Source organism: Elgaria multicarinata, chromosome 8 (genome assembly GCF_023053635.1).
Source record: "Elgaria multicarinata webbii isolate HBS135686 ecotype San Diego chromosome 8, rElgMul1.1.pri, whole genome shotgun sequence".
Taxonomy (NCBI): Eukaryota; Metazoa; Chordata; class Lepidosauria; order Squamata; family Anguidae; genus Elgaria; species Elgaria multicarinata.
The window spans coordinates 4,558,758-4,574,359 of NC_086178.1; the positions used below are offsets into that span (position 1 = coordinate 4,558,758).

The 15,602-nt window shown below is 45.4% G+C and overlaps 1 protein-coding gene across 2 annotated transcripts in view; it reads left to right on the top strand.

Annotated features, from left to right (window-relative positions):
* The window catches only part of TFRC (transferrin receptor), a 32,121-nt gene extending 19,775 nt beyond the window's left edge, over positions 1-12,346 (top strand). For both annotated transcript variants that reach the window (XM_063131744.1, XM_063131745.1), the window contains exons 14-19: positions 798-865; positions 1,251-1,297; positions 3,394-3,475; positions 3,971-4,207; positions 7,520-7,660; positions 9,500-12,346. In XM_063131744.1, the coding sequence (XP_062987814.1) occupies positions 798-865; positions 1,251-1,297; positions 3,394-3,475; positions 3,971-4,207; positions 7,520-7,660; positions 9,500-9,742 (818 nt within the window). In that variant the 3' untranslated portion in view covers positions 9,743-12,346. The remainder of the gene's footprint in view (positions 1-797; positions 866-1,250; positions 1,298-3,393; positions 3,476-3,970; positions 4,208-7,519; positions 7,661-9,499) is intronic.
* The last annotated feature ends 3,256 nt before the right edge of the window (positions 12,347-15,602 follow it).

Sequence of the window (15,602 nt, forward strand, 5' to 3'; positions counted from 1 at the left end):
GCACCCAGACGCACACCCTTCCCCTTTCTTTCTCTCCCTCTCATGGCATGAGGTTGATACCAGGAGAGCTCATTGCTGGGGGAGAGCCAGAATAAATGGATGCATTTTCAAAAACGCCTAAAACATGCAGCCTTGTGGCCTGACGTACTTGAAAGGGGAGGTAATTCCACAGGGCGGGGTGCCACTGAAGAGAAAGCACATAAGGGCCCAAGGAGTATGACACATGCTTTATTTATTTATTTATTTATTGCACTTATATACCGCTCCCATAGCCAGGGCTCTCTGGGCGGTTTACAGAAATTCTAAAATTGAGGTAAAAACGAGTATACAAAATTTAAAACTCTAAAACACAGAACATACACACATAAAGCGTTAAAAACCGATTTAAAAACTAAACATGTGGGCAATTAGGATGTGCTGCCATATGCCTGGGCAAAGAGGAAAGTCTTAACCTGGCGCCGGAAAGATAGCAGCGTTGGCACCAGGCGAGCCAACGCCTTATCAGGGAGATCATTCCACAGTCTGGGGGCCACCACCGAAAAGGCCCTGTCCCTCCTTGCCACACTCGGAGTGGGCACCTGGAGGAGGACCTTAGGTGTTGAACGTAGTGATGCTTGGAGCTGAACACCGTCCCCCAGAGAAAGTGGGTTGTTGTGTGTTAAAATCACGGCGGAGCTAAAGATTATGGCAACTTGTCCAGATCAGGTCTATGGTCTGCTTATCGGTAGGGCCTGTGCTGCATGGCTACGATGACTTCAGAGCCACTTGAACAGATGCTTTTATATTGCACCCCACAGGATCGCGGGACTTCAAGTTCTCTGCCAGCCCCATGTTGAAAAAGCTGCTGGAAGAAGCTGTCACGGGAGTGAGTAGCACTTGTGAATGGACTTGAGGGCAGCAATGAGCCAAACCTTGGCAGGCATTGCTGACGTTTGCGTTCCTGCAGGAGCCGTCCTCTGCGCCCTTTCCTGTTCTCCTGCAGTAACACAACACGCAAGGGTTGTGTAACTTTATTGGGATCTGTGCTCTGGTGATCGGCTTGGGCTTCTCCGTGCTGAAGAAGCTCTCTGCTGCCGTACGTTGGGTCCTGCTTCAAGGGTCGCAGTGGCGGAAAACCCACAGGAGCCGCCTTCTTGCAAGGGAGCAGCCTTAGGAATTGGGCAGTGCCCAAGGGGCGTCCGTAGAAGGAGCAAGAAGATTGTGCTTACTCTGGAAACGCGTCTCATGACGTGCCTGTTTTCTTCTTTCAGGTGAGAGTGTCGGGAGCTGACCTCCCCCGCGACTTGGCCTCCAAGGAGTAAGTCCTGCCATTACCTTCCCAGTCAGTGATGGGGTTATGAATGCCAGAGTGGGAAAGTCTATTTGTTGGCTGCCTGTGAAGCTGTACAGCTGTGATGGAATAATCGCCTTCCTTCCTTCAAAGTTGGGCTGCACAGTTTGTGAGCAGCAAGTATCCTTGGATGCAGGTGGTGCAATTCCTCCACCCATTTTGCCTGCAATCCAGGTTATCACCTGGGCTATGGCTTGAAGACTGCAGCAATGGGCCCCCAAACTGGATTGGGGTCACGGGGGGGGGGCATGTCGGTGGGGAGTTTCTTCACTTCTAAACAGAGAAAAAACTTCTTATCTGACCAGTGATTGGAGGTAAGAGCGATTTAAGGGCATTTAATCTTTAAATGTCCTGCTCTTCAAATACTTTTTTTTTTTTAACATGTCAAGGTATTTAAAATTTAAATGCCTTTAAATCACTTACTGATTCTTAAGAGCTGAAAAAATCCCTCCTCTTAACCTCCTCCCCCAGTCTGCATCACAGTGTGTTGTATGATCATCCTGAAACCAGGATGATCAGGGGTCTAGAAACAAAGCCCTATGAAGAGAGAGAGAACTGGGCAAGTTTAGCCTGGAGAAGAGAAGATGGAGGGGAGACATGAGAGCACTCTTCAAATACTTAAAAGGTTGTCACGCAGAGGAGGGCCAGGATCTCTTCTCGATCCTCCCAGAGGGCAGGACACGGAATAACGGGCTCAAGTTAAAGGAAGCCAGATTCCGGCTGGACAACAGGAAAAACTTCCTGACTGTTAGAGCAGTACGACAATGGAATCAGTTCCCTAGGGAGGTTGTGGGCTCTCCCACCCTAGAGGCCTTCAAGAGGCAGCTGGACAACCATCTGTCAGGGATGCTTTAGGGTGGATTCCTGCATTGAGCAGGGGGTGGGACTCGATGGCCTTGTAGGCCCCTTCCAACTCTGCTATTCTATGATTCTATGTCTGAAATCGATTGCATTGCAAGTTCTGCATGTTTGTGCATCGAACTGAGCTGTATTTTGTATGCTTGGTGGGAAAATGTTCACAAATTGCTAAGAACTACATTTCTGTGCCTGGCTGGCTCTTGGGGCAGAAAAGGTTGTGCACCCCGTTCTTTAAAGGCACACTGTGAGAATGCATCGACCCTGTTCGGACCACATGCTAAGCCATGGCAGTTAAGCATTTTGACCTAAACATTATGGCTTAGCATGTTGTATGACCCATGACTTAGCGTGTCGTGTGAGCCATTCCTAACACAGTTTAAACAGACACGCTAAACATTGGCTTGCGGCCTAACCATGGCTTAGCATGTTGTCTGAACAAGCCCAATCTGCATTGGAGAGTCATATGGTTTTTACTTGTCTATCTTCAAGACTTCTACATTCTTGGATCTTCACACTGCAAAACTTGTGTTCTATCATTTGTGCTGTAGACCCTTTCCTTTGACCGAAGTTAATACATATGCTGGATCAAAAATTAAGACTTTTTTTGCTAAATGTGTACATTTATAGTGACTCATTCTTATTTTTGGTTGTGATGGGAAGCTGTGATTTTTACTCACTAAAATATGTTCAGCAATTCTGGCTTCTGAGATGGTTGCTAACCTAACAACATACATTGTGAGAGCCAGTGTGGCGTAGCGGCTAAAGTGATGGATTGGGGGTTGGGAGATCTGGGTTCTAGCCCCCCACCCCCTCAGCCATGGAAACCCACTGGGAGACTTTGGGCCAGTCACAGACTCTCAGCTCAGCCTACCTCACAGGGTTGTTGTTGTGAGGATAAAGTGGAGAGGAGGGTTATATATGCCGTCTTGGGTTCCTTGGAGGAAAAACAGGCGGGATATGAACCCAATAAAAGTAATAAATAATTTTAAAAATAAATCCTTAAAAATTGATAAATAATATTTTAAAAAATGACAGCTGAACTGTAGCCATTCTGCAGAGTCCATGTGCTTCCTCAATCACATTATGGATGCGTCCGTCCCTAACTTCTAGTGAGTCTGGATTTATATTTCGCTATGCCGTGGCACTGCTGGAACACGTGACACAGAAATGTCAGAAGTAATGGCTGAATCTCGTTCCTTTTGCAGGGTCCCATTTCGTATGGATGATGCAGGCTTTCCCTTCCTAGCATATTCGGGAATCCCAGCTATTTCGTTCAGCTTCACTGATGTAAGCGCTTCACTGAATTTCGGATTTTCAAATTGCAGGCTCTGGGGCTGAAACACCATGCCCATCTTTTTCTCCTCCCCCACCACTTTCTGAGTATCCCATTTTGCTCGTGTGGCGCAGAGCGGTAAAGCAGCAGTTTCTGCAGCTGAAACTCTCCTCACGGCCTGAGTTCGATCCCAGCGGAAGCTGGTTTCAGGCAGCCGGCTCGGGTCGACTCAGCCTTCTATCCTCCTGAGGTTTGGTAAAATGAGTACCCAGCTAGCTGGGGGAAAGGTAATAACAGCCGGGGAAGGCAACAGCATTGCTTTGCACGTGCTCTGGGTGGTGCTATAAAGATATCGCCCTGCACTTTCTTGCCTTACTGATCCACGTGAGAATCTGCTTTTATGTTCTTTGGACAAGATAACGTGAAGCATTTTTTCACGGTTGAGAAACAGATGATGTCTAGGACATGCGCAGCGCTTGGATGTTTAAGGTTTGCTTTCCCTCTTGCAGGGCGGGAAAGTGTACCCCTACCTTGGCACAGCAGAGGACAATCTGGACAATCTACTCGGCTTCTTCAGCGGTTCACGGGCTCAGCTGAACAGTATGATGCGATCAGCTGCTGAAGTTGCTGGTCGGATGGCCCTGAGGATGACGCATGACCACGAGCTCTACCTGGACTACAAGAGCTACGATGAACACCTGCGCAACTTCAATGGGGATCTGCTTTCATTCCGGAAAGACCTTATGGTAATGTGGGGGAGGATTTCAGGAGAAGGAGGCGGAGAAAACGGTTGCTGGCTTCCCAGCCTTCAGTGTCTTCCCCTGCTCTACATACGGAAATAAATGGCTGGGTTTGGGTCTGGGTTTCAGTGATTTGTTGTGCACTGGACCGGTTCTTTTTCTTCTAAACGTATTTCTACAGCCTGCTTATTTGGTCCTCTCAACCACGTAACTTATTCAGTCAGTCAGTCCAATTTTATTGCTTTTGGCCAATGGCCTTGGCATAAAAAAAAGCATTCAAACACCAACAGAAAAAGAGAGGTCCGGGCCCGATTCAAAGTGCTGGTATTAACATTTAAAGCCCTAAACGGCTTGGGGCCAGGCTATCTGAAGGAACGCCTCCTCCCCTATGTACCTGCCCGGACCCTAAGGTCACCCTCAGGGGCCCTTCTCCGCGAGCCCCTGCAAAGGAAGTGAGGCAGGTGGCTACCAGGAGGAGCAGGGCCTTCTCTGCTGTGGCACCCCGGCTGTGGAATGAGCTCCCTAAGGAGGTTCGCTTGGCACCTACATTATATGCTTTTAGACGCCAGGTGAAGACCTTTTTATTCTCCCAGCATTTTAACCGTCTATAAATACATTTTAACTTGGTGTTTTAAATTCGTAATTTTGCATTGCTGCTGTTTTTATCTGGTTGAGCTTTTATATTGTATTTTATATTATGGTTTTATACTGTTGTTTTATACTTTGAATGGTTTTAATTTTTGTGAACCGCCCAGAGAGCTCCGGCTATTGGGCAGTATAGAAATGTAATAAATAAATACAAGAAATACAGAAGTTATACATAATGCCTACAATGCATGATACACAAAACTTAAAAATATAAAAATATACAAAAAATATGGGAAATGGTGTATAAAAAGATAAACGAAATAACTGGAATGAAGTTAGGAAACACCAAGTGTAGCATTATCAATGTATGAAAACTTAAATGTAATCAAATGAGAATAATGAACTTGTTAACAGCTGCAAGGTTAATGATATCCAGAAATTGGAAGGTTCAAGGGGATTATGATATAGAAGATTGGTATAAAGAAACATGGGATATTGCGATAAATGATAAATTAACATGTAATATTAGAGTTAGAAGGGGAATAATAAAAAAATAACGATTTTGAAGAGATATGGAAATTGTTCTTAGAATATGTGTTATTAAAAGCGTGAGGAAGAACACCTCCAGAGGATTCAATGCAATTTTGGAAAGTAGAATAAGATCCGGTTGGTTGGGGTGCACTTATTAATGTGATTCAGTTTAAGAAGTATAATGTATAGTTAAGAATTGAAGATGAACATGTGGGTTTTTTTATGAATGTATATGATTTATTATTTGTAGCTATAGAAAAATTAATATTTTTTTAAAAAAATATTTAAAAATGTCATAGGTGATCCATAAGTGATATGGTATGAATCAGATATAGTCAAATGTGATCATCTCCTTTACAATTGATGGCTGTCTCTGCTATGTATTCCTTTCTAACCTTTCTGGCAGCTGTGGCAAACGGAGCTACATGACAAGTCACATATTTATCCATGCCCGCCATGAGATAAAAAAATCATATCCGGGGGTCCTTTGGCAAGAACAGTTTTCAGTTAAGAGTTCCCTTGGGTCATCGTTTAGGGGGCAGTGCAAAATAGAACGGGCGAGGTCCTCTGGCTCAGGATGACCACAGATACAAAGAAGCTCATTTAGCGGGATGCCCGTGTGCCTCCCATCTCTATAGGCAGCGTGTCCATCATATTTACCGTATTTCTTCGATTGTAAGACGCCATCGATTGTAAGGTGCACACTAATTTCAGTACCCCCAACAGAAAAAAAACACTTTTTTTTGTAATTTTTATTTTTTTAAACATCCCAACAATACAATATAAAACAATACCCCATAAAACACAATAATATAAAGTAAACAATTTAATAAACATATATTCTAACTTAATTCCATTTAACATAATCATAATTAACAAAAGTGTGCTCCCCCCAACCACGGGATCTTATTCATATTTCCAAAATCTCATTACTTCCTCTGGAGGTGTTTTCCCTCTCCCCTTTAATAGTACAAATTCCAAGAACTGTTTCCATATTCCTTCAAAGACATTCGTTTTTATCATTCCTCTTCTAACTTTCATGTTACATGTTAATTTATCATTAATAGCAATATCCCATATTTCTTTATATCAATCTTCTATATGATAATCCCCTTGAACCTTCCAGTTCCTGGATATCATTAGTCTTGCGGCTGTTAACAAGTTCGTTATCAATTCTTTTGTCTCTTGATTACAATTCAAGTCTCTATAAACTGATAATAATGCTGCAATAGGTGTCTCTTGAATCTCCATTCCTATAATTTCTTTTAACTCTTTAAACACCATTTTCCATAATTTTTGTACAAATTCACATTCCCACCACATATGTAAATACGATCCTTTCTCTTGACAACCTCTCCAACATATTGCTGAATTCAGCTTATTTATTTTATTTAGTTTCACAGGGGTTAGGTACCACCTCCAGACAAGCTTGAAATTTCTTTTATCCCATCTCTATAGGCAGCGTGTCCATCATATTTACCGTATTTCTTCGATTGTAAGACGCCATCAATTGTAAGGCGCACACTAATTTCAGTACCACCAACAGAAAAAAAAACCTAAGACACACCCGCAATTCTAAGACGCGCCCCATTTTTAGAGATGTTTATATGGGGGGGAAAGTGTGTCTTAGAATCGAAGAAATAGGGTAGTCTTCACTCTGTGAAAGCTTTCCGGAGTTGTTCAAATGTGACGTGGTCAAACTAATCTGCACGTCCAGAAGCCTATTTGAGTTTAAAATCTAACGGTGCACATGAGAATATCTAAACAGAATTTAATTCCAGTCTGCTTTATAGTTCCCTTGTTTATGTTTTTCTGTATATCTGTTGGGAAGTCTTTAAGCTGCTGTACATGCAGAAATAAATGGCTGGGTTTGGGGCTGGGTTTCACCACCAAAGCTCAGTGCTTTATTGTGTACTTTGTAGAAATGTATTTCTATGATTTGTGTGGCTTGTTCTTCAAGCAAGACCCATGAAGGTCAAGCTACTGTTGGAGTTGGACATCCATGGGTCTCTGACTCTATCCTTGTACATGCTCTCTTGGTTCAATACGTGAGTGAAGATTCAAGGTTCCTGGTGCTCTGAAATCTGCTGTCCAGTTCTTGATGATAATCAAGCCTAAGTCGATCCTCTGATCACTGATGGGCAGGTTCTAACCCCTGCTTGCTACTAATTCTGAGGCATAATCCTCTCTCCCTTGCAGAGCATGGGCTTGGACCAACAGTGGCTGTTCACAGCCCGTGGCGATTTCACTCGAGCTACGACTGCCCTGACGGATGATTTCAGAAACACTGACCTGAACAACAAGGTTGCTTGTCGTGTCTTGAATGACCGGATCATGAAAGTGAGTGTCCTCATTCTTCTCTCCTCCCTCTTCATCCCCACCCTACAGTGTGGCAAATTGACAAGGGAGCTCTCCCTGAGTTGATGTAAACCGATCCTAATGGAGCTGGTAATAGGTCATGAACATTGCTAAGCTGCCATCTCGAAGTACCATAAACATTGATGCCCAACTTCTGTGTTCCCATGTGGTCCCTGTATCCCCCAGCCAGGAAGCCATGGGCCCAAAGTGTATTACCACAAACTGATCTCTGGGTGGAAGGCAGGACTCGCTGGTGCCGTGATGGAGCACATTTGATTGAGCGTAGCTAAGAACGACATGGAATCCCCAAGGGTTTCTCCAATCTAATCACAAGCTTAAAGATCTTTTCCTTTGGAGTGAAACTGAACAGTGGTTCTCAACCTTTTTTGCTCCATTCCCCCCTTTCACCATTGTTCAGAATATAATTCCCCCCCTTCCTAAGATAGTCTAACTCAAAAGGTGCATTCCAAATAATATGCATATAATATTGAAAATCTTTTACTTTTTTCTATATTAGTTCCATTTAAAGGGGCAACGCAAAGCATGGCCCCTTTTACATTCTCAGCTCCCATGTTTTGCGTTGCCCCTTTAAATGGGAAGCTTGAAACTTCTAGGATTGGGAGGGGAAAGAGAGCAAAGGCCTGACTTTTGCAGACGACATGACGCTTTTCTGGGACGTTTTTAATAACGTGTAGGAAGACATAATCTACAGGATGTCATACTTTGCTGAATAGTGGTCCCAATTCCCTCCCCCCCTTGTTGAGAATCCATGGAAATAGCAGTTGTAAAAGACTAGGGTTCACTTGTGTAGTGTGAGCTGGCCTAAACACCATGGGCTGGTTCTGGTTTCTCAGAGGCTTCAGGTCAAGGTCCAGGTATCGGCACGAAAGCAAGCCAGCAGAAACTTCTGGCGCTGGGCCATTGGTAAGGAAACAGGTTCGTTTCATTTATTTATTTATTTATTTATTTCACTTATATACCGCTCCCATAACCAGGGTTCTCTGGGCGGTTTACAGAAATTCTAAAATTAAGATAAAAACGAGTATACAAAATTTAAAATTCTAAAACACAGAACATACAGCATTAAAAACCGTTAAAAAAAACCTAAACATGTGGGTGATTAAGATGTGCCGCCATATGCCTGGGCAAAGAGGAAAGTCTTAACCTGGCGCCAGAAAGATAGCAGCGTTGGCGCCAGGCGAGCTTCGTCAGGGAGATCATTCTATAGTCTGGGGGCCACCACCGAAAAGGCCCTGTCCCTCTGTGCCACACTCCGAGCCTCTCTCGGAGTAGGCACCCGGAGCAGGACCTTAGACCTAATTCGGGGGATGAACTGGCAATTCCACCTAGCAGAAATGGCCCAGAGCACGCAATATAAATTGGAAGGACTTTCCATTTAAAGGTTTCAACTTATGTATAATGCAAGCAATCTAGGTATTTCAGTCTTTTTGTTTAAACTTCTATCCCACCCTTCTGTTAAATCTCTATTTGGGGGAATTGTCCTAATACTTTGCCAAGTACAGTTACAATTTAGCAGGGATGAAAACCAAACATCAAAGTCTTTGCCCAGTGCTGCCCCCCCCCCCAAAAAAACCCACTTGCCACCTCAAAGAATCCCCACTTGTGGCTGGAAAGGTCTCCAAAGACCCCTCAAAACTCAGTGACCTTTCCGGAAAAGGTCACAAGAGTTCTCAGGCTTTGCTTGCCTCTCCTATGGAGTTCTCGTTGCCCCTTAAACCCAATTCTGTATTTTCCCCCTGCCAGTGTTGTCTTGCCCAAGAGCTGTTTTTAACTCTGTGTGTGCCTCCCTCTCCTCTCAAGGTGGAGTACCACTTCCTCTCCCCATACGTCTCTCCGAAGGACAGTCCTCTCCGGCACATCTTCTTCGGCTCCGGCTCCCACACGCTCCAAGCATTGCTGGACCACCTCCGTCTCCGGAAGACCGACCCAAGCGCTTTCAATGAAACTCTGTTCAAGAACCAGCTCGCCCTGGCAACTTGGACCATCCAGGGTGCTGCAAACGCCCTCTCTGGGGACATCTGGAACATAGACAATGAATTCTAAAAAAGTAGGGCCCTTAAACTGAGGTACAGCAACAGGGAACCCCTTCCTCCCCCAGTAATAGCACCGAACAAACTCCCCTTAGCCCTCAGAGTATTTTCAGAAACCCAGAGTAAAACCGAAGCGTAATTCAAAGCAAGTCAGTGTCCTGACACGAACCTAGATGTATGTAGATCCCACTTTTAATATGCTATCCTGACCGAAAAGTCTACAAGCGAGGGCTGTTTTAGAGTGAGAAAACCATTGTCTCCAACTTGGAGAGCACATAAGCAAACATAGTTCAAATTGGCCTCAAACTCTGCTGTAGTGGAGAGTTTAAAAAAAACACATATTGGAGTTGCAGGACGACTTGTCAAGGCAGAAGCTGAGCCTCAATTTCCCTTGTGTTTGATCTTGCTAGAAAAATCTCTTCTGGGTGCGGAAGCTTCTCCGCACACCCAAAGCCCTTTGGCCCCTGGGGTAATACTCGTAAATCTTGACCACGGTGTCAGTCTAGCAAGAATTGAGTATGTCTCCTTCTGCTTTCCCAAGAGAAACGGGGGAGAGTCCTCTCCGGACCTCGCCTGTGACTGCTCCTTTCCTTTACTCAGGAAGGTCAAGCCAAAGAGATGACTCTGACAACAGGACTCTCTGGTCCTGTGGAACTATTTAAAAACTAAAATGGTCAATGCTCCTCCTTTGGAGGGAAGTTAGATGTACCTGAGCCCATGTTCCGAGGCCTTTCCGGGGCCATGGAGTCTCTCTGCTAGTCTAACATGGAACCCTTGATGGAGAGGCTGACTGCCTGGATTTGGTATTGAGGTATTTATTAGTTATTTATTTATCAGTGACAGTGTTCACTATAAATGTTATTTGTTTTCTACAGAATATAATTATCGGAGGCAGTGTCTTCCATAATTATGACAGTTATACTGTCGTTTTTGATAAAAAGCAGCATCTGCTAGTACAATCCAACCATGATCACTGGAATTTTTGCCGCCCGTCTTTCAATGGCATGCCTCAGCCCCCTCAGTTGGGATGCTGATTTTGCAGGGGAGGGGGCACGTTTTCCCATCTCTCGGAGCATATCGTTCAAGTATAGGTGAGGGGGGGAAGCCTCAGAAAACTGAAACGCACCTCCTCTCTGACGCTTCCACGGAATAGCTTTATTTGCCGGACGTCTCCAACCAGCGTCACGGGATGTCCCGAGTGAAGCCGGAGAGCGTGCTAGTAATAGTGGGCTATATTCTGGTTGTATTTAGGCTGAGGCAAACCATTGCAGGCTTGTGCCAAGCTGTGCTTGAAACCGCACGCACGGCAGCTGCTGTGCAAAACTTCCAGTACAGTGACGTATCATGAGAACTTGGGTCACATTATCGGGGGCAGTGTCTCCCATAATGTTAAAGAACAAGGTAGTTTTTGCCTACCACAGTGTTGTATCGGGGGCAGTGACCCCCATATGTTGCACTAAGGGTGTCTTAATTATCGGGAACAGTGTTTCCCATAATTTTTTGTAAATGCTCACATGCAGTGACATCTATAGAGCATGATAGTTAGTATCTAACATGTATATTTGAACTTCTGCAATTGTCTTCCTGTGTCCGGTCTCACTTCGTGCAAGAACTTGCTGAGCAGCTGGTGTGCGTTGTGAGCAAGGCCAGGAAGACCGTTGGCTGCCGCTACTGGTTGTGTGTTTCTGAGAGCGTTCCCTAGGCCTTGGGGAAGAGCAGTGGGCTTCCTTCGAGTCTCAACAAATCCTGACCCTCTTTTCTCTTTTTCTGCAAAATCTAATGACTTCAACAAAAAATGGCTGGATGATGAATGTATGTATATAGGATTTGCTTATGACTAGAAAGTTACTAGGCTGAAATGTGGGATTCTTCGACCAGAGCCTGAGTTAAACAATCCAAATTGTCTGTATTAAAATAAGTGCAGTACTGTAACTGCTGCTCCACCTTTACCTGGCCTCCAGCATAAGAATCTGATTTCATATATCCTTCGTTAATGCTTTAACAGAGTTGTCATATTTTGGCTTTCCAAATGCTGGCAGAGCTACTTTGATTGCTAGACATGGCCGTGAAGTACTGATTTTAAGACTCTTTACTAAAACTGCTTCATGAGGGATTTCCAGATTGGGGGTATTGAATGCTTTGTGCTGGAGAAACCTCAGTGAGCCGGACAGACAGATAGATGGATGGGAAAAAAACAGTTGTGTACTCCTGCCTAAAGGCAGGCTAACTCTTCACCTCCCCTCCGCAAGTAATTCAGTTTAGAGAGCGCCCTGTTACATTTCAGATCTATTGCGTGAGTGAAAATATCTAGCTTAATAACTTCCCCATACATGATTCTCTCCTCCACATTTCATATGGCCATTTACGTGCCACATCTTCACAGTGATTACTTTCCCTGAGTGTTCATCCCATAATACTGCATGTGTCTTGGGTGGGTAATAAAATCATAGATGTAACTACTGAATCTGACTTAACACAATCCTCTGAAGTTCACGCGTTTGTGCTGTTCTACAAATTCAATTAGAATTGGGGATTACAATTTTGGTGTAGTGGCTGATTTTGGGGGTGGGGGAAATTGCAAGACAAAACTTTCAAATAAAGAAAAATGAACACCTGACTGCTTCTAAAATGTGGTTTATTGAGCAATGTTGACTAACCTATGGATCCCAAAGCTGCTACCGCTGCTGCTAATACCCATTCAGTCCTATGGATTCGGTTGGTACTTTCATTTCATAGGTTCCATGTAACCAAATGCAACATGGGCTTTTCCCACATGCTGCCTTTCCTGGCAGGGACCACAAGGTTACTGCGTCACGTGCGTGCAGGCCATGACCTGCAAATTGTTCAGAGTCCAAGTCTTAAGAAAGGCCAGGCCACGGAGACACTAAATAACGTAATCTCCCAAAAATACTGGTACATCTGGTTTTACTTGCATATTGTTTTACTTGCAAATAGCCTCCTGTGGCTTTGCTGGGCTGAAGGATGTCCCAGTCCAAGAGAAATGGCCTCAGCTGGCTCTGTTGCACGCTCAAGGGCCCACAGCAGTGGCGTACTTGTGTGAGTGCTAAGGGCATGCGAAGAAGAAACTCATGGAAGACAGATGCTGCTCTATGATGCTGCTCTATGAGGTCCGCAATCTGGCTGTAGCTGGTGGAAGCTGTAGTCCCAAAAATCTGGAGGATACCAGGTTGGGGGAGGCTGCTATCTAGGGCTCTTAGACAGTGTCTGGTGGGGATTATTAGATATTTGAAGACTACCAGATCCAGCCTCATGTGGCACAGAGCGGTAAATAAACAGTTTCTGCAGCTGAAACTCCCCACGGCCTGAGTTCGATCCCAGCGGAAGCTGGTTTCAGGCAGCCGGCTCGGGTCGACTCAGCCTTCCATCCTCCCGAGGTTGGTAAAATGAGTACCCAGTTAGCTGGGGGAAAGGTAATCACGGCCGGGGAAGGCAACGGCGAACCACCCCACTATAAGGCCTGCCAAGAAAACTTCAGCGAAAGCTGACGTCCCTCCAAGAGTCAGTCATGACTCAGTGCTTGCACGAGAGGTTCCTTTCCTTTCCTACCGGGTCCAGGGTTGGAAGCCGCTGAATCCACGCTCCCTGCCCAAGATCACAAAAGTGACTGTGGAGAGGGTGGGGGGTGGGGAAGGGACATGAGAAGCTAAGAGGTGAAAAAGCCTCCGCTCTGCAGTGGATCATAGAATAGCAGAGTTGGAAGGGGCCTACAAGGCTATCGAGTCCAACCCCCTGCTCAATGCAGGAATCCACCCTAAAGCATCCCTGAAAGATGGTTGTCCAGCTGCCTCTTGAAGGCCTCTAGTGTGGGAGAGCCCACAACCTCCCTAGGTAACTGATTCCATTGTACAGCTCTAACAGTCAGGAAGTTTTTCCTGACGCCCAGCTGGAATCTGGCTTCCTTTAACTTGAGCCCGTTATTCCGTGTCCTGCACTCTGGGAGGATCGAGAAGAGATCCTGGCCCTCCTCTGTGTGACAACCTTTCAAGTATTTGAAGAGTGCTCTCATGTCTCCCCTCCATCTTCTCTTCTCCAGGCTAAACATGCCCAGTTCTTTCAGTCTCTCTTCAGAGGGCTTTGTTTCCAGACCCCTGATCATCCTGGTTGCCCTCCTCTGAACACGCTCCAGCTTGTCTGCATCCTTCTTGAATTGTGGAGCCCAGAACTGGATGCAATACTCTAGATGAGGCCTAACCAGGGCCGAATAGAGAGGAACCAGGACCTCACGTGATTTGGAAGCTATACTTCTATAAATGCAGCCCAAAATAGCATTGGCCTTTTTTGCAACCATATCGCACTGTTGGCTCATATTCAGCTTGTGATCTACAACAATTCCAAGATCCTTCTCGTTTGTAGTATTGCTGAGCCAAGTATCCCCCATCTTGTAACTGCATTTGGTTTCAAGTTCCTAGATGTAGAACTTGGCATTTATCCCTGTTAAATTTCATTCTGTTTTCAGCCTCAGGCTACGGAGGCTTATGGGTATCAGGCATGAAAGTAGGATTGCGCCCTTCGTGACTTCACCTCTCCACTTGCATTTACTTTATCTCTGCTACATATAAACTGTGCGAGACCTGGAGGAGGGGGCTGAAAACGAAGGACTGGCAGCTTTAGCAACTGCGTTAACAGATCCTTTAAAATGATGTCCCCAAACCTCTTTAGAAGGCATAATGGAAAGCACAGGTCACCAGGGATAGGTACAAGGAGAAACTGGGCTGGCTGAAGTGTGTAAACCTCCATGGGACTGAAACAGACATGCCCAAATTCTGCAAGCTCAAGCCCCTAAATTCTCGTCTTTTCACTTGGGAACAGCAGCTTGGGTGGCTAGAAAGGTACCTGCTGGCCAAGAGGGTGTATTTACTGGACCCCCTAGCCTGCTGGTAACAGGCTTGACTCCCCAAATGAGGCTGTGGTAACCCAGATGTGAAGGAACTGCCCTGCTACATCCTTGCCTTGTGTGACATTCACAAGGGGTAGATCTACCAAGGGCCGTCAGCTGTGAAAACACAATGGACGCTCCATAAACAGAGGCAGCGTATCTCTGGATGTCCGATGAGGTGAACAAACAGGCCAGCACCTCCACAGTCCCTGCAGCCTGTGAGATTCCCAGGGGTACATTGCTGGCTGTGGCTGTAGTCCGGCAAGCCTGGAGGGTACCAGATCAGGGAATGCTTCTCTAAAGCAACACTACCGTATTTCTTCGATTGTAAGACGCGCACTAACTTCAGTACCACCAACAGGGAAAAAAAGCTTTAATTCTAAGAAGAATAATTGCACCCACGATTCTAAGACGCACCCTGTTTTTAGAGATGTTTATATGGGGGGCGGGGAAGTGTGTCTTAGAATCGAAGAAATACGGTATTTCAGAGGCACGTTGGTGCTCCATCCTGCAAAACCAGCTCTTGGAGCTAAAGACCGGCAGACAGATCGATACACACAGGGATGGGGGAATCAACAGAGCTGGTGGCGTTTTGGGGTTATTGGGATTGTCATGTGGAATGCCTGCTATTCAGAATTTGCCACCCCATCATTGAGAGGCAAGCACTGCAGCTTTGGTTTCTCAAGAATGAAGGTGGGAAAAGCTCTACAAAGCCACTAATTTGTCACTGACTCCCACAGTGGAAGAAAAAGATTACACACACACACATGGCAACAGGTAAACTCTGCTACCAGTTCTTAAAGTTACATCGCAGTTCTTATAATGACCAGGTCTGGAAACAAAGCCCTATGAAGAGAGACTGAAAGAGCTGGGCCTGTTTAGCCTGGAGAAGAGAAGATTGAGGGGAGACATGAGAGCACTCTTCAAATACTTGAAAGGTTGTCACACAGAGGAGGGCCAGGATCTCGTCTCGATC